The sequence below is a fragment of the Triturus cristatus genome, chromosome 10 (genome assembly GCF_964204655.1).
Source record: "Triturus cristatus chromosome 10, aTriCri1.1, whole genome shotgun sequence".
Classification (NCBI taxonomy): Eukaryota; Metazoa; Chordata; class Amphibia; order Caudata; family Salamandridae; genus Triturus; species Triturus cristatus.
The window spans coordinates 361,658,500-361,683,422 of record NC_140593.1 but is presented as its reverse complement, the minus strand read 5'-3'; the positions used below and the strand labels follow the sequence as shown (position 1 = coordinate 361,683,422).

General features: G+C 43.2%; 1 protein-coding gene across 4 annotated transcripts in view; it reads left to right on the top strand.

Moving 5' to 3' along the window:
- Positions 1-24,923, top strand: part of LOC146789441 (ATP-binding cassette sub-family B member 5-like) — a 1,226,636-nt gene that overhangs the window by 570,093 nt on the left and 631,620 nt on the right. For all 4 annotated transcript variants that reach the window (XM_085631579.1, XM_085631577.1, XM_085631580.1 and 1 more), the window contains one exon: positions 24,073-24,133. In XM_085631579.1, coding sequence (XP_085487705.1) covers positions 24,073-24,133 — 61 coding nt within the window. The remainder of the gene's footprint in view (positions 1-24,072; positions 24,134-24,923) is intronic.

The window sequence follows — 24,923 nt, the reverse complement described above, 5'->3', positions numbered from 1 at the left end:
TTGTCCAACTCCCAATTGGGAATGTGATCCACAGCCTGACTGGGAACTGAAACCGGCCCTGGCAAACAGCTTAGCAGGCCCCCAGGGGGCGGGAGGGGGGCTCCTATCTCACCGCTTTTGTCACAGGTGGCCGATATTGCAGCAATGATGAACTCCCCCCCCCCCGCCCCCCCCCCCCCGGTCCAAAACTGGCCACCACCCTGGAAGCCCACCTGGAAACGCCTGGTGCCCGTCACGGCCGGTCCAGCCATGATGTGATTGCATCCTGGGTAGACACATACCTGGTAGGTCCAGTCTCCTGCAGACAGCTGTACATAGGTGTATAGCCACCTTAGCTGTTACTTCCTTCCTGGACAAGAAACTACTGTCCGGCCATGAAAGGAGGAAATTCAAGTCCATGTTGAAATCCCACAAGTAGGTACATTTAGGGGTCAGCATGATGCCTTTTTGATTCTGATTTTGAATCTCCTGTCAACCTTCCACCTTTGGTTGCAAAGAAAGAGTAGTCCTTACATGAGAAACCACCTAGGGTTTTTGCAGCTCTGTTGAAGCATCCTGTACCATCACAGCCTGTGCTGAGGAAGAAGCCTCAGATGCATCTGTGATCTTGTCACAGTCCACCTCTTGTTCTGGTGTGGCCTCTTTTGAGGTTTTGGAACCTGAGCACCAAAAATATTGGGTCCAAATATGTTTTTGACTTGCATGTTCCTTATCAGGTGAGAAAAAGGTAGTGACACATTTTGCAAGCAGGCACAGGCAAAGCAGTTTTTTGTGTCATCATCTGCTTGCTTTACAGGGAGATAATAATGGCGAATAGTCAGAAAGAACACGCCAAATAAGCAAACAGCTAACAGACACTCCCTTTTGCCAACAGAGTCCCCAAGGAAAACAAGGATTTGCAATGCAATAGGTCTCGCATTAGTTAAATGTAGACCTGTAGACTTTTCAAATGGAAAAGAAATGCAGCGTCTGCCTGCCTTTGTTTTTTGATTTATTGACTTTTGTAGCAATGGCAGCATGCCACGCTTTAGCTTTAGATGTTCAAAGCTAAAGTGCGGCGTGCCGCCATTGCCACAAAATTCAATAAATACAAAAAAAAGTTGGGCGTCGAAAACCAAGGACGGCAGCAATAATTGGAGTGAGGGGTTGCGTCTGCGAGCGAGGAGGCAACAGATGGCCAGAGATGGCCAACCAGAAGAAACAATCGGTTATGTCCCGTGAGAGGGAACCAAGCACCCAAAGGTGGGACAGATGGACACTATTGACCAACCTCTGTAAGGAAATTTCAAAAGGTAGGCCAAACAACCAACCAGAAGCGCTGGGTGGAGCTTAAAGCTTGAAGCCCATATTCTGAATACAGCATGTCTCAAAGATATAGTGCAGCCTAGGCTACTAGAATGCTGAGCAGCAACTAAAGAGCTGCTTCTCCTTGGGAATCATGTAACCATATGGAAAATTGTGACTGGTTTTAGGCCGCAGATGTTTTTGGCACTCACAATAGTTGTAGCCCCAGGCGATGGATTTTCTGTTATGACTTGTGGCTACGGAGAATAAAACGAAGGGAGTGTATATGTGTAATCCTCACCTCCAGTATTGACATAGAATTCTTTCAGTGATTAAAAATGAGCCAAAAGACATGTTTCTACTCTACTGCTTTTCTAACGCCTATTTTAGCTGTTGAGCTATGTGTGCAGTGTTAATATTAAATGGCAAATCTTTATGTTTTTTACAACAGTACTTTCAAAAATCACTTTTCGGAATGCTAATAACTATATCTTTTTTTTGCTTTACTTTCAAAATTCCACTGCACTCAGTTAAAGAGTTAAAGAAGTTACTTTGATTATTATATCCGTGCAACGTTTATTTCATATTAAGAACTTCCGCTTTCTCCGGATTGGCATTGATATGGCTGTCATAAATTATTTGTTATCGTTTTAGGTCTGGTTAAGGCAACCTTATCTCTTTGGCAGAATATATACAATCAGGTGACAATAAGCAGCGAGAGAGTAACTGGTCGAACATGCTCAGCTATTGCTTGTTGAAAGTGCCATTATCATTTTGAATAAGTAAAAACTACACACACTGAGAATCTTAATGTCATATCTAGTGGTTCCTCTTCATTGTAAGAAGTCTGCAGTGCAAAGTAATCCACAACTCCATGGCCTCTGGAGCAAACCCTGGAATTGCACCCATTGGCTATGGGAAGCTCAGCAGAATGGGAGCACTCATGGATAGGAACATGAGAACAAATCGCAATAATTGTATTCTGAGCGGTCTTGACAATAGTGTCAGAACCACTGACACGTGTTTCGCCCTAGGGACTTTCTCAAGACTCTAATTAGTAGGCTCTTTGATTAAATGAGTATTGGGAATTTAGTTGAGGAGTAGTCTGACAATCAGAGAAGAAGTGGGAGTTCTAATATTATAAGCTTCCAGTGCGTAGAGGTAGAACGTGTCTGCATCACCCAATAACTATGCTTTTGGTGGTCCCATGGTACTTAAGCTACTTCTGAGAGCTGTGCTGGCATATCAATAAGCATGTTGTTCAGACCCTAATTGTATCGCTTAATTCATGGCTTGAATTCAAACTAGTGTTTTGTTCTCAACAGAAGCTCTTGGTTAACAAGCTTTCAGGGCAGCAGACGGCCTTCTGGTAATGGGGCTTGCTACATTAAACGTTTGCATGATCTTGTGATGCGAGCCGGATAATTAATATCCATGAGGGACAATATATTGTGAAAATAAATGGTTATAGGTCATTCCTGTTGGATATGTGACCTGGATGAATGTGTGACAGCTATGGAGATTGTACACATTAAACACATAGGGCCAGATGTGCGACAAGATTTAGCATGCGCAAATGGGCTTGCGATCCGTTTGCGCATGCTAAATCCTTGTGGGCCATGTACAAACACCATTTTGCTAGTCACAAATAAATTGCGACTCGCAAAATATTGTTTTGCGAGTCTCTATTAGGAAGAGGCGTTCCCTTCCTAATAGCAACCCTAATGCCATATATGAATATTTTGCGACCGCAATTGCGGTCGCAAAACACTCGCAAATTACCATCCTCTTCAAGAGGGTGGTAATGCACTCGCAAAAGGGAAGGGGTCCCCAGGGCACCCCTTCCCCTTTGCAAATGCTGGGGAAAATATATTTTTGTGGCAGGCAGTGGTTCCACGGACCACTGACAGCCCTTAAAAAATGAAACGAAAACGTTTCATTTTTCTTTTTTAAATGCATCCCGTTTTCCCTTAAGGAAAACAGGCTGCATGTAAAAAAAAAAAAAACTGCTTTATTGAAAAGCAGTCCCAGACATGGAGGTCTGCTGAGCCCAGCAGGCCACCATCCCTGGGAGGGTCAGCCATTCCAAATGGGGTCGCAAATTGCGAGTGGCTCATTAATATTCATGAGCCTCGCATTTTGTTACCCCATTTGGAATTGCAATCAGTGTCTCTGACATTGTTGTTCATTCTAAATTGCGACTCTCAATTTGCGACTCGCAATCGAGCACAAATTGCGAGTCGCAATTTAGAATGGTCGTCCATCTGTTCCATAGTCATTTGAAACCATGGTTTCATGTTAATGCTGTTACTCAATGCTCCATGTAACCAAAGAAGCCTTTTTTGCTGTCAAGGACTTTCTTTGCACAATATAAGAAAACCATGAAGTTATAGTCCTGGCTCCTTTAACCTGGTGGGTATTATCCTCTGAATTACATACATTTTCGATTATAAGAACTCCTGTAGCATCCTATAGGAGAGGAGAGGCCGCGCACTTCTGGCCAGCCCCTTCCTAAATGTCGATTGCAGGGTTTCCCATAATCATATGGGATAACTCAAGTGGGAACTTTATAACGCCATTTTTATGTGACTTTGAAACTCTGTGCCCTTATAAAGGCATTCGGCCTCATGCCTCTCTCCGTAGGTTAATGGGATCCCTCCATGACCTGCAATTGTCTCATAATGCACAGGTGGGATTTCATCACCAGTCATTTTTTGCAAGGATTACTCATTCCTTGTTGCAAGAACTTCTGTTAACAGTTTAGGGAAGTAAGCAGTACTCTAATAGTGAGCCAGGTAGAATGCTAAGTTTTACTCAGAACAGAAGCAAGAAAATGAATAGGGAAAAGCAGGCCAGATGAAAGGTAAGATTGCTCCTCCTAAGTGGAACATGCATGCATCATTCATGGACATTGTCACATCCGGCATTGCGCAGTGTCCTGCTTATGAAACCTGGCATAATTGGGATTGTGCAAGTAGCACTGTGGTGTACGAGTCAGTAAGCGAATATTCTCGGCATCCAGGCTGCGCGTGGATACAGCAGTAGTCTTGGAATCACTGCTGCTATGATACCGGAAGAGATTACATCATTGTTTGTGCCGGATCCGCGACGCTGGGCGGGGCGGCTGTGCCGGTGGCTCCCCTCTGTCACATTCCCGGTCTCAGGTGTTTATTGCTACCTTGATTGCGGAAGCTGGCGTCCTGGTGCCATCCGGTCTCGCTTACGCCAGGCGCAATAAGGGTGTGACTTGGCTGTTACACTAGTTTTGCACAGGATTTGGATTTAAAGTTTGGAAGGATAAAAAAACAGTGTTTCTGTACATTTACCTGCCAAACCGCACCCCGCGGAGTCACTGTTCCTACTCTATATCCTGTTCTGGAGAAAGATCGTGGCAGTGTGCAACACACACAATTGTAGCACAGTGTCACCGGTGTGATCTTAAGAATTTGATGTGCACCGGGCAAGAAGTATTTTGGAGGCTCATATTTGGAACAGCTTTGAATTTTCTTGCTCATTTTTTACGAACTCAAGCCCTATCTATGTTGCCTAACAATATTGAATTATACGTTAAAGGTTAAGATAGAGAAATAAACAGAAGGAAGATAGAAAGTTCAATTTCCCAGGGGGCCCCATGAAAGTTGGGGGGGCTAGGCAATTGCCCACTTTGCCCATTCTTTAAACATCTCTGAGTGTCATGGCTTCTTCCTTATTCATCTCGAAATACTGCTGCGTACACCAATGAGTATTGACTCTGATCCCGGTGAGTACACATCCCCGTCCGGTCAAAGGTATGCCAAATATTTGCGTAATCCAGCGCTCCTCCGCTTACGGAGCATTCATTCCTTAGTCGAAAAGCGCATGCGCAGTACATTCTATTCTCCACATCGGCTGAGATCTGTGGCATTATTCCCGTCAGTAAACTCCTATTCAGAGCAGGTATAGATGTAATCTGAACTAGGCTGCTATCTCGTTTACTTTTTATTTTATCCATTGTGTGCTTGAGTTGTCTTTACTCTTTGTGCAGTCAGGCATGAGAAGTCATTCCTGTGTTGTGTGTCTTGGCTGTGTTTCATGTTTGGTGCTTGCAGCATCATCTTACTCAGGCCTCGCCCAGGGAATGGCAGTCCACTGAAGGAGCAAGGTTTCGCATAAAAAGCAACTTGCTCGTATGCAATCCTCTCGAATAACCTGTAATACTATAATCAATTTGTCTGTGAGTACTAACAGTGCACCACATTCATCATTATTGTATCTAGGGGACACTTTTCTATGTGATTCACTAATAAGTAATCTGACTGTCCTAAAATGGCCGCTAAAAAGCAGGAATTCTTCTGCACATGGATCTACTACATCTACGTAGTATGACGTTTTCTGTCGTTTGGGGGAAAACTTTGCAGCAGCGCAATAGCTTCTAAAATGGCCACTTTAAAGTAACGCACTAATGCACATGCTGAGCTGAAACTAACCCATGCAAGCTCTACTAAGCTATCAATGCAAAAGATTTATTAAGTAAATGGAGTTAGAGTAGTGGTATACAGTGAATTCATTTAAGTTTGTATTGTAACATGTTTTTCTTTGACTTTATTAATAGTTCGCATTTGGGCCTTGGAGGGTGACAGATGTCCTTATACTTTGTGGCAACCACGCATGCGTCTTACCTCTCTCCTCTCAAGTCCATGAAGCCATGGGACGGCTGCCAAACCCTAAGCCTAGCATGGACATGGGAAAATAAACTTCTGAACCCTACGAGAGGAAGTCAAAGAAACATTGTACTACAAATTTATCGATCATAATATGAAATGCTTGTCAGAATAAAGCTTGTGGGTATTTAAATTATTGGGTGGGGATTTAGACAATAGACTAAAGAAAAATATTGCACTCGGTATGGTGTGATGTGCTCACCCCACTGCTTGGCCCAATCAAATTGCGGGTGAACATGGAATTGAAACATTTGGGGGTGGATCATACACTTGAATTTGGTATAATAGAGGTAAGTTAGATAGTTAGACACACTTGATGCTGAGATGCTGATGCTATGCTGAGATGCTGCCCGATTTTGCTGCAATCTGACTGAAGAATCCAACACTAGGGAAAATGTGCGGAACAACCGAGGAGGCACATCTAGGAAGGGGTCCGGAAAAGCCGGAGAGAGTAGCACCAGAGAGGGGTGTAACGCTGGTGTTACACTAGAAGAGATCACCTTTCCCTGTCCTGAACCTGTCCTGAATCCTTGACTCTTTGATGTCGGGGTCCTCACACCATTCTCGGTAAATATAGCCGTAGGGTAAATGCTCCGTACTTGCTCACTGTCCTTTCTCTCCTCGGGTGTTGTCATTGCAAGAATTTATTAATGCAAACTGTTTATAAGCTAATTACTATTTTCCTGATGGAGATTTCTGGTCTATTCATGTGTATTTTGATTTGACTCACAAAATCATTTATTCAGATAAACTTTTAAAACTCCCTCTGAGTCTGTGGTTCTTTAAAATAAAGTTAAATGTATTATTGACTTTCCTCCCTATTCTAATCTACTACTAGATCTTATCAAACGTTCATTTACTCAGGAGACAGGAACGGTAAGAATACTGGTGTAAAGGTTTCCTAGGGTAAAATAAAATTGATGACACGTGGATATTTGCCAGCTCATTGCGTGTATGAATGCATATGGGCCCAAATGAGTGTTGTGTGTATGAATGTGTAGATCTGGTAAACTCCGCTGCATCACCACAACCAACTGTGCCGTTCCCTGGTCATTTGAATGTTCCTCTGGACCATGGTGTTGAATTGCACCTTTCAAGTCTGGCGTGCATTGGCCTGCAGGATTATTTCGGCAGTTGGCAGCGAAGTGATTTTCCATGTAGCTTACCACAAAATAAGCAGGATAAGTATGGAATGTTATTAAAAAGTTGGCAGATGTATAGAGTACACATTCCATAGCAATGTTCTGCAGTAATTGTGCCACAGTACAGGGCACATAGAGCAAACCGAGCAATCAACTGTATTGCAGGACACTGAAATAAACGCCTCTTTGATAGTTTTACTGTTACATGTTCTTACCAAGTTTGGCTTGGTTGTGAGTGTGTTAGAAGGCAGGCATTATACCTACCTATTGCTGACTACCTGGCATCATATGGTGTTCATGTTGAGGCATGAGTAATTTCATGTGCAGATTGCACTCCTTATAATAGCAATTCTATGGTTCATAGGGCCAGATGTACGACCGTTTCTTGCGGTCGCAAACGGGAAGGAGTCCCCAGGGGACCCTTTCTCCTTTGGGAATGCACGCTTAAATATTTTTTAAGAGCAGGCAGTGGTCCCAGGGACCAATGCCAGCCCTTAAAAAATGAAACTGAAAAGTTTATTTTTTATTTTTTAAATGTTTCCCGTTTTCCTTACAGAAAAAACGGGCTGCATTAAAAAGAAAAAAAATGCTTAATTGACAAAGCATTCCCCGACATGGTAGTCTGCTGACCCCAGCAGGCCACCATCCCTGTGAGTGCTAGCCATTCCCAATGGGGTTGCAAATTGCAACAGCCTCATTAATATTCATGAGGCATGCAATTTGCGACCCCATTGGGAATCGCAAACAGTGTCTTAGACACTGTTGTACATAGCATTTTGCGACTCGCAAATTGAGACTCGCAATTTGTCGTAATTTGTGAGTCTCAACATGCTATGGTTGATCATGTGGCCTATAGTGTTTACCAAGTAAACAATTTGCGTATTCGTCTTAATCTCAGACCTCAAAATGGGTGATAATGCACTAATTGTGTTTTGCCCATTCTGAGAGGCAAAGACCTGGAATTTGCGCAGCTGGTTTGTATCAGGATTTACCTTTTTGCGCACATGGGAATGATCCCCATAGGCTTTTTCTTTTCCTCATGGCCTTCTTCTTATGTAACACTTCAGTAAAGAGAGTCACTCCTTTTCGACCTTTGTAGGTTTCAATGCTTGTTGTAAATACCATCCAAATGAATTTTCCTTTATGCGTACCACAAAGCAATACACATTTTTAGGTGCCAGCCCCCTTTTGACTTTATGCTTTTACATAAAGCTGGGGGCTCTTTTCCCCCCCTGACATTCATGCTGAAATACACTTGTTTCCAGGACTTGTGAAATTTTGGGATTAGGGGCGACAAAGTTTTAATTGCACCTGCTTTGTTGGGCTAAGTTGTGAAATTTCCGCCTTAGGAATGTATGACGGTAGTCTGCATGCGTTTAGGACGCATGCGTTCCGAATGCCGTCTTTAGTATGAATGCGTCTTTAGGACGCATCTGTTCAGCATGCAAGTCGTTTTAACGACTTGCCTTGGGGGTGCAGGATGTTGAAATAGTTTAATTTACTATTCCAACTCCAGTCGGCGCAACAGTAGGGAAGGTGTTGGACTTTAAATGCAACACCATTCCACCAATGTGCCCCCCTAAATTCAAGTCGTTGTGAAGACTTTCGTGCTGAATAAATGCCTGCTAATGCCGCGTTGTTCTATTGCCAGCGCTGTGTTGGCACAGCGTGATTCTGGATTCGTGCGAAACTACCCTTCCCATCTAATACTCAGAGCACACAGCGGGGTAGACACAGGTGTACGGAGTCCTCAGCCCAATTTTTAGTAACAGGAGTCGTTCCCCTTAACTGAGGCGGAGAAGGCTCAGAGGTGTCGCCACCTTGTGCCTCAACACTGCAGCTGCTTGCATTACCAAACACATTTTTGTGTATCACACCCTTCCGTTGTTTTTAAACTCTTCTTGCTGGCAACATTCTATTTATATGACAAAGAGGCCCAACAGGGAGTCTTCCTTGAACCTATTATCTGAGATGTTACAGAGAACTTTACACCATTAACCCTTCTTTCGCCTAATGAACTTGAAATGTGCAATACGCTTGTTCTTTTAACCCGTCATGGAGCACCAGTAGAAAACAAATATGCCTTAACACCAGGTTTTATTGCTAAAACAATACAACCAGCACTTTTTGTTCATTCTCTAAACGCAGTTTATAGAGGTTATCACACATTCCACACCTCTGTTTAAAAATAGTGCCCCCTTCGGTCTTTCCTAAGCTTAATTGCACATTTATGTGAGGAAAAGCTATATCTGATTTATAAAAAGTTAAAAAAAAACAAAAAAATAAAAATCATATCACATTTCTGTGTGATTGTTACCTGTTTTTGTAAAAGAGTTCTATTCAATTTTAATTAAGGAATATTGTAGGGGTACGAAATGATTTATAAGATGTCATTTTCTGTGAAGTCATTTTGAATTAAAATGCTAATTCACCCCCCAACACTATTTTTCTTAGGACTTGTGTCCTGCTGATACAATTTTTCTGTAAGGAAGTAAGTACATTTATTGACCGTTCGATTAATTAAAATCTTTACAGTAAAATAAGCATAAAAATTGGCACAACCCCCGCCCTCTTGCCCCCTTGAGTCCCATAGCAGCCTGGACCCGCTATTCATACTTTCTCACGATTTATTGTTGGTTCATACATACCAGTGAAAGAGGTGTAATTTATGTTATAGATATTTAATAAAAAGCCAATTGAAAATGTATAATTTGGGGGCCCTTGTAAATGTAACTCAGAAGGCCTAAAAGTAATTCATTAGTGGGTACCGTTGACGGTAATGACCCCATTCCCAGAATTGTGGCGTGTTTCTCAGCTGCCTAAATGTTCTAGTGCAGAAGAGCAAAAAATAAAGTGCTATGTTCTCGTGCCTCGGGCCTATTGTGATTCCTTGACATCCAGACAACATTCACCAGAGGAGCTGGTGTTTGAAGTACAGATATTCTTTTCTTATGCTGTATACTTCATGAGCACTTTCTGAAGGCACTCTGTTGCTTGGCTCTGTCTACTTGATTCTGAAACGGAGCGCCCAGGCGATTTTCCTAATTTATATTTTGACCTATCGAAGGGCTATAGAGACTGTGCCGGGTCTGCTAGTGCTAATTTAATTAAGTGTGTGAACTTCGCCACTCTTGCAAGGATGCATGTCTTTATATCAGAAAAACACCAGTCCGAAACCTGCTTGCAAGTCCTCGTGCCCTTGGCCATAAAAATAGGGCGAAGCAGCCGATGACGCTGTCCGGCCAGTTTAGGACATCAGCACAGCAGGTGCAACCAGGATTCCTTGTGGTAAGAACATAACCAGCAGGAGACTGCTTCATCCTTGCGGGCCCAGGCTGGGTTGAAATCCGTAATTCTTAGTGCAATGAGCCTCATATATAGAATTTTCCTGCAAGCTTGGGCTGAAAACGTCTCTTGTAGGTATTATTGGATTTTCCCCTGATGTAAGATGTGTCCAATGCCTTTGTATTGGGATTGTGATGCAATGATGCCCGATTCTTTTTAAATTAAATGACCTGAACCTGCCGCTTCACTGCGTTTGTCCAGGCATATACTGTGATCTCAGGTGAAAGAAAGCTCTCTGCTTCTATCTTCAAATACCCAATTGTTTGACTCAGCTTGGAATACCAGGGGGAGTTCTCTTCCTTAAAGATGGGTCCCAATTGATGTTTAAGGGTGTTATCCGGGGCTCTTAGGACCCTGATGTAGAACTTTATTAATTTTCCCTGTAATGCCAGGTGTTGTGTGCAGATTTAGATTCCGTATAGAGGTTTCCTGATTTATGCCCTTATATAGGTGCAATTCACATTGCCCTTATTTGGACATAGAAATCCGGCCCTTAGTTAGACATTGTCCGTACAAACCAAATACAGTTATGGCCACCTACATCCGTCCATCCACGTCACAACAAATTCTTGGAAAACCAGACCCTTAAGCCTTTAGGAATTTCCCTCAGCTTGAATATTGATTTCTCCAAGAACTCATTAAGTATGCATGAACATCTATTCCTTAGGGGTTCATTCATGATGTTCCTCTGCCTGACTTTTACATCAATACTGGCATTCCTAGACACCTTCAAGGTATAAATATACCAGCGCTTGCCCTGGCAAATTGCGGTTCCCGGAGGATTCCATCCAACCCAGACTACGCGGTTCGCCACGGCAAGTTCGGAAGGAGATCGAGTTCCAGCCTGATGCACTGACCTGACGCTGCCATCCTCCTCGCAGAGAATCCATGGTCTGCCAGGGCCGAGTTCCAGCCTTAGCCTGGCATTCTTGGCTTGTCTCAGAGCTTGCAGCACTGCTTTATAGGCTTTTACCTGGGCTGCCGCTATGAAGGGATCCAGGGCTCCCGGAAAAGTCAGATGGCCGTAGTTGATGGCTGGAATTATTTTCGCCTTTAGGGCTGTCAGCATTGGCTCCACTGTTGGGCTTGTCAGGCGTAGGCTTTGTCGGTCTTTGTTCTTAGATGTTTTATGTGGGTTGCTGGAGTGGCCCTCTCAGAGAGCCAAACCCCAAGGTAGTTGTAGGTGGATGTTTTTCCAATTTGATGATCTCCCAATTGCCAGCAGGCTTGCCTTTTTTGTGGATATTTGCCAAATACGTGCAACTCAAATCTTATTTTATAAACACTATATACTAGCTATCTGATTTTTAATATAATCCCTCTTAAAAAAAAGATGCATTTGCCAATCACTGATTATTTACATGCTTTTAACACCAGCTCTTTAAACACTAGCAATGAAAATGTGATATTAATAGATTATTTACGGCCACGGGTGTGTAGCGTGTAAATCGCATGTGTTATTATTCCAAATTATTGGCATTTATTCAGTCTCCTAGGGAGAATCTTCCCTTTCGGAATTTGCATTTGTCTTTTATTTGCACAGACATCTCAACAGCACAATTTCAATCCAATTAGCTAATTGGTTGTGTATCTTGTATTGTATGGTTTCTACTGTCCCCTTGATCAACGCTGGCCAAAGCAGCTCAGCTAATTTAAAATTAAGCAGAACTGAAGAAGGGCTGCTGCCAGTAGTTAATGCCCACAATCAAGGTCTTCTGATTAGTGCAGACACTGCCACGTTGCCTAAATGTATTTCCTACACTTAAGACGCTCTCTTTTACCACAGAATATTCATTTTTTAGCAAGTGTTAAAAAAAACCTACACATTACATTATTTTGATTTGCCCCTGTGACATTCTGAAATAACTTTGTGACTTTACAAACGTTTGTTCCCTTGTAATATATCAAATGTGCTACCTTACATTTTTTATTCCTACACGTCCAGACCCGATCCTTTTACAGTATTCCCTGCAACAGCCGCACCACACAAAAACAAAATTGCGTTCCCAATATTTGCTCACACACTAGCGTAACCACAGTCAGGAGTCGCCCTATTAACAGTGAATTTAGGATTCTCTGTATGTAAACGATGAGCAGCTTGCAATAACAACTTTATGAGACATATTACTGCTTTTACGTCCCTGTAATTAGCAACCACTTCTTTGTAGCTTGGCATGATGTTTTAGTATTGTAATAAACCTCGGTGCATTTCATATACCTATATGCATATTCATATACAGTCGCCTTCAATACATGCACATAAACCTCTGCCCAAAATCTCATGCACTGGTTCAATGCTACGCACGGTGTTTAATGGTTGAAACGTTTTATTTATAAAAAACACAGGGATTGGTGCACCAGCATGACCATATGCAGGGGCATAAAACTTCCCCTGCAGCCCTCACAGGTGACCACAGGACTGCGTGCCGGATGATTAGTGTGCCCCTGTGGACCTACGCTGGACACCCTTAAAATGTTTATCAGTTTTCCTAATGCTGGCCCGCAGGCAGTTACAGGTGGAACAACTTGCTCAAAATCACAAGTTGAGTGTGCATGTGAACCAGGACTGGCGATCAGATCATCCCATGCTGATTTCTAAAGTGACAGTGCACTCTTTAACGTGGGGTAACAGGGAGTTAAACATGTGCAAACCTTGCGCACAGTTATACGGGCGCTTCACAGGACACACTAAGTTTTTAAAAAAACTTTATTTATTGTTTTTTTTTTAACATTAGGAGTATAAGCAACCAGTGCAGCAGTGATATTGTCACATTATTCTGCACAACATAATTAAAGCCATTACATATAAATAACAGCGCTGAAATGTATAGTTATGCTCATGAGTTTCGACATGCAATAATACATTTTCATCGCCATAACCAGTTTCTTCTCCAGAGGCTTCTGATGCAAAACGTTTCCGACAAGCCCAATCATCATCTTGTCCCCCCAGTACCCCATTCCTTCTCTGGCCCGCCATCTAGCTCATAATGCTGGTTGGTTACTGTTGTCCTGCTCCGTTGCAGTCAGATAGTCTCTCGGCGGTTGCCAAATGTCTTTAGGCCTGGATGCAATCGGCTGTAGCTCTGCAAAGACCCCCCTGTTGGTATCACAGTACATGAAGCTGTTAAGCCAGTGTTCTATAGTTGGTACACTGCTGCACCCCCAGTAGATAGCTAGTCCCCATGAGGAGCGCGGGGCCCACCAGTCTACGCATGGCCTTGGGGATCTCCGCTGTGTAACCCGGTAACACCGACAGAGGGGTCGGCCTTGTCATTGGCTGCAGTTCCTTTAATGTGTATCCAGTACCCAGCCGCCTTACCACAGGAACAAGTCATATGTATATAATCTGCCTCCAGAGCCCGATATTTGGGGCAGAGTGCCGTGCGCGAGGGTTCAATGTGAGCCAACCGAACCGGCGTCAACCCTGCGCAAGTATTTATAGTGAATCAGCTTGTCTATAGCTCCCAGAGACCTTTGGGCACAGCATGACTCCATACATCATCGGAAATGGGGTGTCCCAAATCTGCCTCCCACGCTCCTCTGAGTTTACTGTCATGAGCCGGCATATACTCTAAGCTAGCCTGGTATAGTCTGGATACTAGTCTGTCCCCCTCAGCATCGGATACGAGTAACTTTAAAGGCCTGTAACTGACAGGCTTTGGGGGGTTTGGAGGATACACGGCTTGCCAACGCGTTTTGGAGTCTGGTCAATACAAACTAGCCGAGAGAGTGGCGTCTGCAAAGCGTGTGTCTTCCGTGCGTGAGTAAATATGCCCCCTGGAAAAGCATCCGCAAATGTTAATAATCCGAACCGTCGCAATGTACGCTTGACTAAAGTCTCAGATGTGATGAGTATCCAGGGGTTGTCAAGCAATGGGATTTGGGAGGCGCTGAGTTCTGTGCCCCAATGACTCGCATCAGCATCCTCCTCCAGGCCCAGCAGGTATGGGACACTGTTTGAATTTCCATTTTATGAGTTGGCAACCCGGCTGGCAATAGCCCTCGTAGCGGCACTGGTGTAGCCAGGTCAATTTCTGGCTTCGTATATGGCAATCAAGCATCCGGGTGGTACCAATGCCATGAGTAGCTACACTGTGCAGCCAAGTAGTATAGCAGCATATTTGGGACTAGAAACCCCCTCTTCTCATATGGTAGCATTAGAGTGTCCGACTGAATCCGTGGTTGCCTTCCACCCCAAACCAGACGCGACAGGAGAGTATATAGCTGGGCAAAGAAAGAGTTTGTAAGCGGTACGAGAATATCGTGAAAAAGATAGAGCAGCATTGGTACTATGAATATTTTAATTATTGCTATCCTTCCAGCCATGGATATAGGCAGAGCTATCCATCTGTCAATTTGTATTTTTAACCGTTCCAGGGCTGGACCATAATTAAGTTGCACAATCTGTTCCCTGTCCTAATGCAAAGTAATGCAGACATATCTAGTCTCAGCGTTGCACTATGTTAACGGGTATCCGTCACATCCCCGGTCACCAATCTCCGTCAGCAGGAATGCTACTGATTTTGACCAATTAATATGTAAACCTGAGTGTTCACCAAACCAGGTGATCTCTTGAAGAAGTGAGACTAAATTCTCAGCGGGGTGCCTGACATACAACAAAATGTCATCCTTGTAAAATGAAATCAACACTGGGCCAGTTTTAAATTGTAATCTCTTGTGCATATGGTCTTCCTGCAGGCGGCGCACCAGCTGGTCCATGGCAATAATGTACAATAATGGTGACAGGGGGCATCCTTGTCTGGTGCCTCGCGGTCTTGCAAGAGCCTGGGTTGTTGTGCCATTCACCTGTATTCGCGCCGTTGGCTTAGTGTACAGCAGAGTAATGAGTGAAGAATACCCCGCTCGTATCCCCAACTTGCGCAGTACTGCCTGCAGGAAAGGCCACTCGAGCGAATCGAAGGCCTTCTCCGCGTCTAGCAACACCACAATCGCCAGCATCGAAGACGCTATTCTATGCAGAAATGAGAAAAATGTATGGAGATTTAGCACGCTAGACCTATGTGGGACGAACCCCGACCGCGTGGGGGAGATTATTTACCCCATAAGGAGCGATAACCTAATTGCAATCATTTTAGCTAATATTTTAGTATCAAAGTTCAATAGCGACAGCGGCCTATACGAACTTTATTGTGACAGAGCTTTCCCGGTTTAAGAAGCAGCACAATAATGGCCTCAGGTAGTGATGGGGCAGAACACCGTCCTGTACTGCCTCTGCATACACCTCCAGCAGCTGTGGCACCAAGAGATCCCTACAGGCCTTGTAAAAGGCCCCCGTGTATCCATCCCCCCTGGGGCTTTGCTGCCATCCATACCTTCTATAGCTTGTTTTATCTCATCGACCGAGAAAGGCTCACACAGAAACTGTTGCTGAGCAGAAGTGAGCCACACCATGGCTAAGTTGTCTAAATATTTGGTCATGTCTTCCTCCCTTCCAGCGTGCCTAGTAGTGTATAATTCTGTGTAGTACCTCACCAATTCGTCCTTAATGCCCGGAGTATAAGTTATGTATTCATTCTGTGGTCCATTTAGCCCTGCTATATATGATTTTGCACGTTGCGGTTGTAGCTATCGAGCTAGGGTGCGACCCGGCCTCTCCCCCTCCCCACATCTCCTTGCTGTGGCATATTTGCTGAGATAGTGGGATTCTCGTTCTGCAGTCTCCTGGAATTCAGCTAATATGTCGCCCTTTCTGATAGATATGTTGGGGAGGCTGCATCTGCTTGTCTCTGGTCTAATAGCGATATCTCTCCCTCCAACTTGGAGAGCCTACCCCGGAGATCCCGTAGTATCCCATCCCCTTTGGAGATGCAAATCCCCCTTAAGTTAGTCTGAAAGGCCTCCCATAGTGTGCTATGGTGCGGGACCGAGCCAGTGTTCAGCTCAAAATATTTTATAATTGCCTTCAAAGTTCATTGTGAAAAACAATGTCCCTCAGAGCCCTTTCTGGGAATCTCCAAGGTCTCTCCACACCCCCCCTCCCTCGGAACACGTAGCTTGAGACTCACGGGAGAATGATCCGACAGTGTGCGGGCATGTGTACAACCTCACGCACCCAGGGAGATAGAGTGCGGGATATCAACCAGTAGTCCAGCCTTGTCCTATGCTTGAGGGGTTATGCAATCGCCACGCATCATGCAACACATACTGCTTTCAAAAAACACCCTGCGCTGCGTGAGCTCTGGACTTCGTTTGGGGCGCCCTAGATGTGCTGTCGAGTGTAGGGTCTAGTCTTATATTCATATCCCCTCCCAATACTATCTGGTCAACCGCCAAAGTGGCAATGTGTTTCTGTATCTTGTAAAAAGAAATATGTTCGCCAACATTCGTGGCATATACATTAATCAACAGTAAACGGTGGCCCAAGAGCGTCCCCAACACCAGCAAGTAGCGACCCATGCGGTCTGTAATTGTATGTTTGTGGTGGAATGGCACGTTTTTACGTATCGGAATAGCCACCCCACGCGCATATGAACTGTAACAGGAAATAAATCTCTCCTTCCCCCATGTGGATCCCAGTGTGTGTGATCGAGTGAGAGCCAAATGCGTTTCCTGAAGAAACACCACATCCACTGTGTGCCTCCGCATGTTTTGTATCACATGCCAGCATTTCCTTAAATCATTGAGTCCCCTAACATTCCACATCATGAACACTGATTCAGCAAAATTTCTAACATTAGGCGCTGTCATCGTGCAGTTCAAACAGTGAAATCATTGTGACATTAATGGCTGCTATTCCTGCCCGCTCCTTCCTCTGCAAATCAATCCCCACGCTAAAAACTTGGTCCAGTGCCCCCTCCCCCAACCTCCACCCAATCCAGGTAGGTAACAACTTAGCAAATACCCAAAGACGTAACCAGAACATGTATTTAACTTCCCAGCAAAACATTTCTCATTAGTGGGATCTTCACTGGGGGAGTGACAATGCTAAGTCGCCCCCCGCAATTCAACATGCAAATTTATACAGTAACTTCAATTGTCTGTGGTGAAATGCACCAATGTTAAACATTTTTCTCTCTGTGAGTATGCCTGAGTATAGGAACATATCAAGTCCAGCCAAACTTATCTGTGAGTCGTAGATCATCGATACCATCCCATCGGTTTACCCAGAAGGGAAAAAGTTCAAGCTGGCGCTGGAGTGGATGGCAGGCTGCGATCCACCGGTCTGCACCTGTTGGTTATTGTGTTGCATTTCCAAGAAGGCTCTGGAGAACTTTTGCACCTCTGTTGGGCTGTCGAAAAAGCGTGCCTTCCCTTGCATGTCGACCCTCATTCTTGCAGGGTATAACATACCATAACGGAGGCATAGGTTACGCAGCGTAGCTTTGACTTGGATATACTTTCCTCGGGCCTCTTGCACCATGATTGTGAAGTCAGGGAAAAGAGACAGGTCTGAACCCTCCCATTTTAGTGGACCTTTCTCCCTAGCTAGTTTGAGCACAGTGTCCCGATCTCTGAAATTCAACAGCCGGGCAATTATGGGGTGAGGAGGTAGTCCCGGGCTCGGGCGTGGTCCTAGTGACCTGTGAGTGCGTTCAACCACAAAGGTAGAGGGGAAAGACTTGACTCCAAACAGATCCCCAAGTAGGCATTCCATAAAGTGCTCGAGCCGGCCACTATTCGTCGATTCTGGCACCCCCATAATGCGTAGGTTGTTTCTTCTCCCCCACGCTTCGAGGTCTTCAGCCTTCATGTCTAACATCTTAACCTGCCTCTCCAGCTTTTCCATCTTCCTGGACATGTGCACTGAACCGTCTTCCAAGTTAGACACCCTGCCCTCAGCCACATCCAGCCTTCACTCGTGGCCCTCCATGCTTTCGTTCATTTTGTTCAACCTCTTGTCTATTGAGTTAAACCTGCCATCTAGTGCCTTAAAGCCGGAATGCAGTTCGTTTAAGAGCTCTTCAGCCCTTGATTTTTCTGCTTCCTTCCCAGGTGCCATGAGGGAGTCCGTCCCTTCTTTTACTGTATGTGCATTGGCAGTTTTATCCTGTGCAACATCAAAAATCCATTTGTGCTGTTTGGGGTCTCTCTTGGCCAAATTTGTCTAGATAAATATTATGATCGTCTGTGTATGCTGTGCCCCCAGTCGCTTGTAGATATAAGAGGCAGCGCCTAGCTGAAACTTTCTACCTGTTTATAAGGCGGCCAGGAGATACCTCTGCTCAGCTCCTCAATATCTGTTTTTCCTGTAGCCCCCTATGAGATGCAGCCCTCCTGCCTGGTAGGCTCTGTCGGCCTCTGAGGGGGAAGGGGAAGAGGGCCAACCAGTGCCCGCACCTCAGAAAATCCAGGCCAGACTCCGGAGACTAGCCCCCACATGCCAGGTCCAGACAGAGCCGCGCTTCACTTCACGGGCCTCTCGCGGCTTACCGCATGCCGTGGCTTCACATGCGCAGTTTTCTCCGGTCGTGTCTCAGGCCGGCCAGCGTCACCCAGTTCTTCTTCCCCATGAACGTTGCGGGTGCTCTGCAGTGAACATTCTCAGCAGCCGGGAGGGGGCTGGGGGGGTGCACACTCAGGTCTCAGTCCTCCGTGGTCCTATACAGCTTCAGTGTTTGGGCAATCTTTCAGAGTGCTACCCGGGGAGGCCTCCTCCTCACTCCGCAGCCACTACGTCCAGAGCCGACGAAGATCTGACGCAGGGCACCATCCTATCGTGCACCATACACTTTATTCCGGGCCCTTAAGGATCCTGCCACGGCTCTTTCATGTCACCTGCTGAGACCACGAGTCAGGCGTATATTACCGCTAGGCATTCATTATTATTCGGCCACCGCAATCAAGTCAAATCAGCGGGCTGCCGGCGGAGCTTTAAGCCTGCACGGCCATTACGGTTGGAGGCTTCGCCACATACCCCAATACACACTAAGTTAGTGTGGGTGACAGGCACAAACCACTCATTTTGTGGGCAGTTTAACATCGCTTGAGTGTTGCCCACAGAGATGCACATTTAAATCTTTTGATAATACTGAAATAGAATGCTGAAACGGGCCAAAAAAGACATTATTACTTATAACTTTCAACTCTGCATTAATGTTGTCCAATAATATCTTCAAGTCCTTACATACTCACAGAGGCACATTTCTAACCTTATGAACAGTAGGTATTGCCTTTTCTTTTAACTGAAAATCCCTTCACACACCCAACTTCATTCTTAAAAACAGTTGTATCCATTTAGCAAAACATCAGTATCACCATCAATAGCTGTATCAACTTTCATCAGTTTGCCACTGACCAGATTGATTTGTTGTAAATCTTCCTCCACCCAATCCGGATTCAACTGCACTGGAACTATAGACCCAGGTTTGGGTATAATTCCAAATCTATCAAAACATCCAAACACATCTTTTCCTTACACAGCTACATACAGTTTAGTGATAATCTTCCTTCCCCTGAATGACACTACGTTGTTAATCCATCTCAATATTTGAATCTCAAATCCTCCAAACGCTTTAGGTGAGAGATCACACATCATGCAACTGCTCATCATGCCAATTTTTCATGAAGGTAGCTTGATCTAAAATGGTATTGGGAGAGCCCAAATCTGTCATTACTGTCACCTCTGTAGAGCCAAAGCCTATAATACAAAATGGCCCCCTTCCTGTTCCTCGATTTCAGAGGTAATAGTGAGAATAACATTCTTACATTTATCTTGACATCCACTCCTCATCAATTTGTACAGTGGACACATTCGTATATTTTTCTCTATTTCCAATTACTCCCCCACAATCTTTTGATCTGAAGCCCTCCGCAAAGTGACCTATTTTATCACATTTTAAACATTTATGTTTTACAACTGTGCAATCGGTAGCATTTCCGATATGTGCTTGCGATAACAGTAACTTGTTTTACGATTGTCACTAGTGTAAATTTCCACTTTTTTCTCTTTCTTTACTTCAAGACTTACTGCTCCTGCACTCACTTCTTATTTGCTACTACTCGACAACATTTTTGAAGATATCATAGACCTCCTGATTCCTCTGGAAATCCCAATTAACCCAGACAAAGAGGGATTGCACACACAATAGTCTTCCGTGAATATTCTTGCTGATACAGCCTAAAACTAACTGATCACAAAGATAAGTATCTAGCCTGTTTCCAAACTCACAGTAGTCTAAAAAAAATCTGAGATTCGCAGTAAATTCGTCAATTGCTTCCTCACTGTCCTGTTTGCGTGAGAAATTTTTTAATCTCTCAACAATTCCAATTGGCGGTTCACCAAATTGTGTTTCAATCATGCAACAGCTTCACCTAAATCACTCCACGAAACATCCTCAGGTGGTTCCACCTCTGGCAAATTATCAAAAATTTCTTGAGCAGCAGCACCCGAACAGCGTAATAAAATTGCTTTTTTCCTCTCTGTTCTGAATTTCCTAGAATCAATAGCTAAAAGGTAATTTTCAAAAGTTCTATTCCAAGTTCACCATTGAATCACTGGTTTACCTGCACACTGTAGAAAGGTTGTGGTTGTGCCACAAACTGTTTTGAGGCTATATCATCTCTTTTACTACTTCTGTGACTGCTGTTGAGGTATACAACAAGTTTGTTACATTCAGCAATCTGCATAATGCAATGTAGAATATGAACATAACTATCACAATAGCAGTTATTAGTGAAAAGGCTGTTGTTGCTACTAAAATGGTTCTCCTACCAAGAATATGTAATGACAGTACAACTAATATTATTCTAGGTACCTTTGGAGAATTTAATACCGTCTATTCTTTGATGTGCCGAAAAGAAGGGTATAAAAGGGTTCCCCAGCGCTCACCTGAGAAATACCACAAATTATTTATATGCAGACCAAGTAAATACAGTGCTCACAACGGAAGAATGTTCACCCAACATTCAAAAAGTAGAGCCCTTCTCTGTGTTCTATGTAAACATATATTTATACACCCATATGGCACACGCAAATTCATATATGCAACACTATTTAGTAATAATGTAGTCTCCGACAGATGTTGTTCCTTCAGTCTTGTTTTAGAAGCACTTTAATGCATTCCAAAAGGTCCTTTGCAATATGCGACACGTGTTTTGTCGTATTCATCAGTGCTACAGATACCGAAAGAAATAACAAAACATTTTTTGTCTAATCTCAAACAACTTATAAAAACACTGAAATACCACCACCAGTGACTTCAAAATGCAACATATCTTGCATGCGCACGCAGTGAGTAAAGTGTAAGCAAATCATGTCAGCATTTGTATTCACATATGAATAATTCACTGGATGTCATATAAGTAGTAACGAAAAATTAATTATTTACACATCACTGGTAGTGTCATAAGCCTTGATCAATATTATCAAAATATCATGAGGTCAGGGCAAATAAAGGCCACCAAGAACTCACATGCAGGCAAAAAGCAAAAAGACCATACATCCATTTACCTGTGAATCTCAATTCTCAAAATAAGCACAATGTTGCTTTTAATTAGCACAAGCCAAAAGTCCACCTTAAGAAATAACACACGCTCATAAATACCATGTCCAGCACTTAAGACCGCTACGTACTCTCGTCCTGAGTTGTCCAATGCCTACTCACCCTATTCAGAGAAAGAATAAACTCAGTGGTGGAAACGTTAAATTCCAATATTTGTCGATCCAATTAAAACCTGTAATAGACCAAAATATTACTGGTAGCCTTGACCTTGGTGACCATCACACACCAACAAAACGACTCCGGGGCTTGGCCGGGGCTTCACCTCTTTTACTCTCTTGTTACCCACCCTCTTCGCCAATATTTATGTGGTGTTCGAAGATGAATCGTGACAAAGTGAGTATATGAGCATAAGTTGATTCCTTAAATTGAGCTCCGCACTAGTGGTCGCATCCTCTGCTCAGTCCGCTCCTCAACCATCTCCATCCTGAATCCTACAATCCATTTCATACACACATTCCACACTAGAGACGTTCGCAAACCAGACCTATCCAAAGTCACAACTATGACAACATAACATGGCATACAGCAAACCTATGCAGTAGAAACACTCTGGAAAGCAAATTAATTGAAATTGCAAGAAGAAAGTGAAATTTAATTAGGAAAGGAAGAAAAAAGTGTAAATTTACTTTTCTGCCAATTGCAAAGCTTATAAAAATATAACAAATGTATCTGCAAGTTTGGCTTACCTCTGGTTTGTGATTGTGCCCGTTCAGTGCTTAGACAGAAGCACATTCTTTCTCTAGTTTGTTGAACAAACCTTGATTACAGTTGTTTATGTCTAGAGAGACTGCTAAATTGAATTGCTTTAGATGTCAGTACGGAGATCAACAAATGAAGCATTGTGTGGGTGGGTGGGGGGTGGTGGGGCAGTACATTCTTCCACAAATGCCCATTTAGGTACTTCTATCCCTGTCCCGTTTCTGCTGCAATCTGAAAGGAAGATTAACCAGACAGACACATTTGGCAGCTTGCTTTAGATCAACACTGTCTCTATTGTTATCAATAGCTGTTAAGATTATATTGTCAGAATTGAAATCCTTTAATTCCTTATCGTATCACACATGGTGGGCATGGGTATCGTTTCTCTGTGGTGCTCACACTTCGATGGAGGAGGGACAATATACCCCTTTTATGTCTTCTGGTGTCTGGAGATCGCTTGATAAATATATCCATTTAGCCTCTCAGGGTCTGGTAGCTCAATATCCTTTTATCACCGCTGATTGATTTTCCCTTTTCTTTTAGTAAGGCTAGAATACCTTTCTCTTTTTCTTTCTCACTCTCTTTCTTCTTATCCTTTTCTTTCCTTTTTCTCCTCTTCTTTCTCTCTTCGTTTTTCTTTTTTCTTGTGGGTCTTTTTATTTATCCTTTCTGTGATCAATTATTCTTACTTAAATGTAATACAAATGAAATGACATTATTAGGTTCTTATCTATCTGTTTTTATTAGGGTTTATCCATTATATATATTATTGCTCATATTTATTCTTTTTATTAATTATTGTTCAAGATGTTTTTTTAATGTATTACATGTTGTAATACCTTAATTATTTACACTCTCTCTCTTAAATTAATTGAAAAAAAATTGAAAAAAAAACCAAACCACTGTCTCTTCATATTAAGTAATAAAAGAACATCTGTGCTGCTGCCAGAGAAAATAACACACATTTTGTGCTTATCTGGGACACTTTAACAGCATTACAGAGGCATGTTGTGCCTCTGAAAGTTCAAGTTCATTCCCATTGTAAGACTGATACGTAATACATAGCACCTTTTTTTTGTGGACGCATGCAACTTGTGCCCAATTGGAACATGTATTCCTGGCTCCCAGTCGCAACACGTGGGCAGGCTGATTCTTTATCACATAGTTGTCTGGCGACATCTGCGATGTCAAGCCAGACCATAAATAATAAACACCGAGCGTCTCAATCAGCTGATAAAAACGGCTCTGTTTGTTGACTCATTTATTTTGAGGCTGGTTATGTTTCCTGTGGCAGTGCTTATGCATTTCTTCATTTCAAATGCTTTTTTGTTCCATCGCGTGTTGTCCGAAGTTTGCGTGACTTATAATTTGAACGTTGACTTGAGAGCTAAAGCAAGAGAAGAGGTTTTGTGACTGCTGTTTGCTTTCATCTTATTTTAGGAAAAAGAAAGAAAAAAAGAAAAAGAAAGAAAAAACTCCTTCGATTGGTCCTCTCCAAATTGTAAGTCATGTAACATGGCACTTTATTTCTTCAATTACCTCATGTGGAACTTTCTTGCAAAGTTATATTGTTAAACTGCACATTCATGTACACATTTCAAATTCAAGAAGTACCTTATAATTTAGAATTGTAGTAAAAAATAAGAAACGATCATATTTATTATGACCTATGTATTCTACAAACATACATGAAATCATATTTATTCAATAACAATAAACAAGCAGTCAATAGAGCTCGGCTTTGAAAGGTGTTAGCTGACCTTATTGGCTTTGCTGCTGTTTGTTACCAAAGATGAACAGCATCAGCAAAACAGTAAAAAAGGCAAATTGGCCAACGCCGGCATGATGACATATGCGCATGTCTGTGTCACTACACAAGCACACATAAGTTGTATGATCCTGCAACAAATATTTTTCCCTTTTTTATTTTGCTAATGCTGTTCACTGTGGGCAATAATGATTAGTGGGAATTTGTTTTGTTCTTTTAGATTACCGTTCCAAAATAATGGATGCCCATCTTGGAGTGATGCAGATAATTAGTACATGAAAACGAAAGGAGTGCCCTGGTAGCAAATTGCAGTTTCTGGGTGCTAGAAATGGGGGTCTTTAGTTGGCAGAGGCACCTTGTCCAAGCAAGGACCCTTCCTTCTATTCAGGAGAACGGAGTTACACACTTTAAATAACCCCTGCTCACCCCTTTTATAGCTTGGCACGGGCAAACAGGGTTATCCCAAAGGCAATGTGTGAAGTATTTGCACCCAGGCACACAGTAACACAGTAAACACAAATGG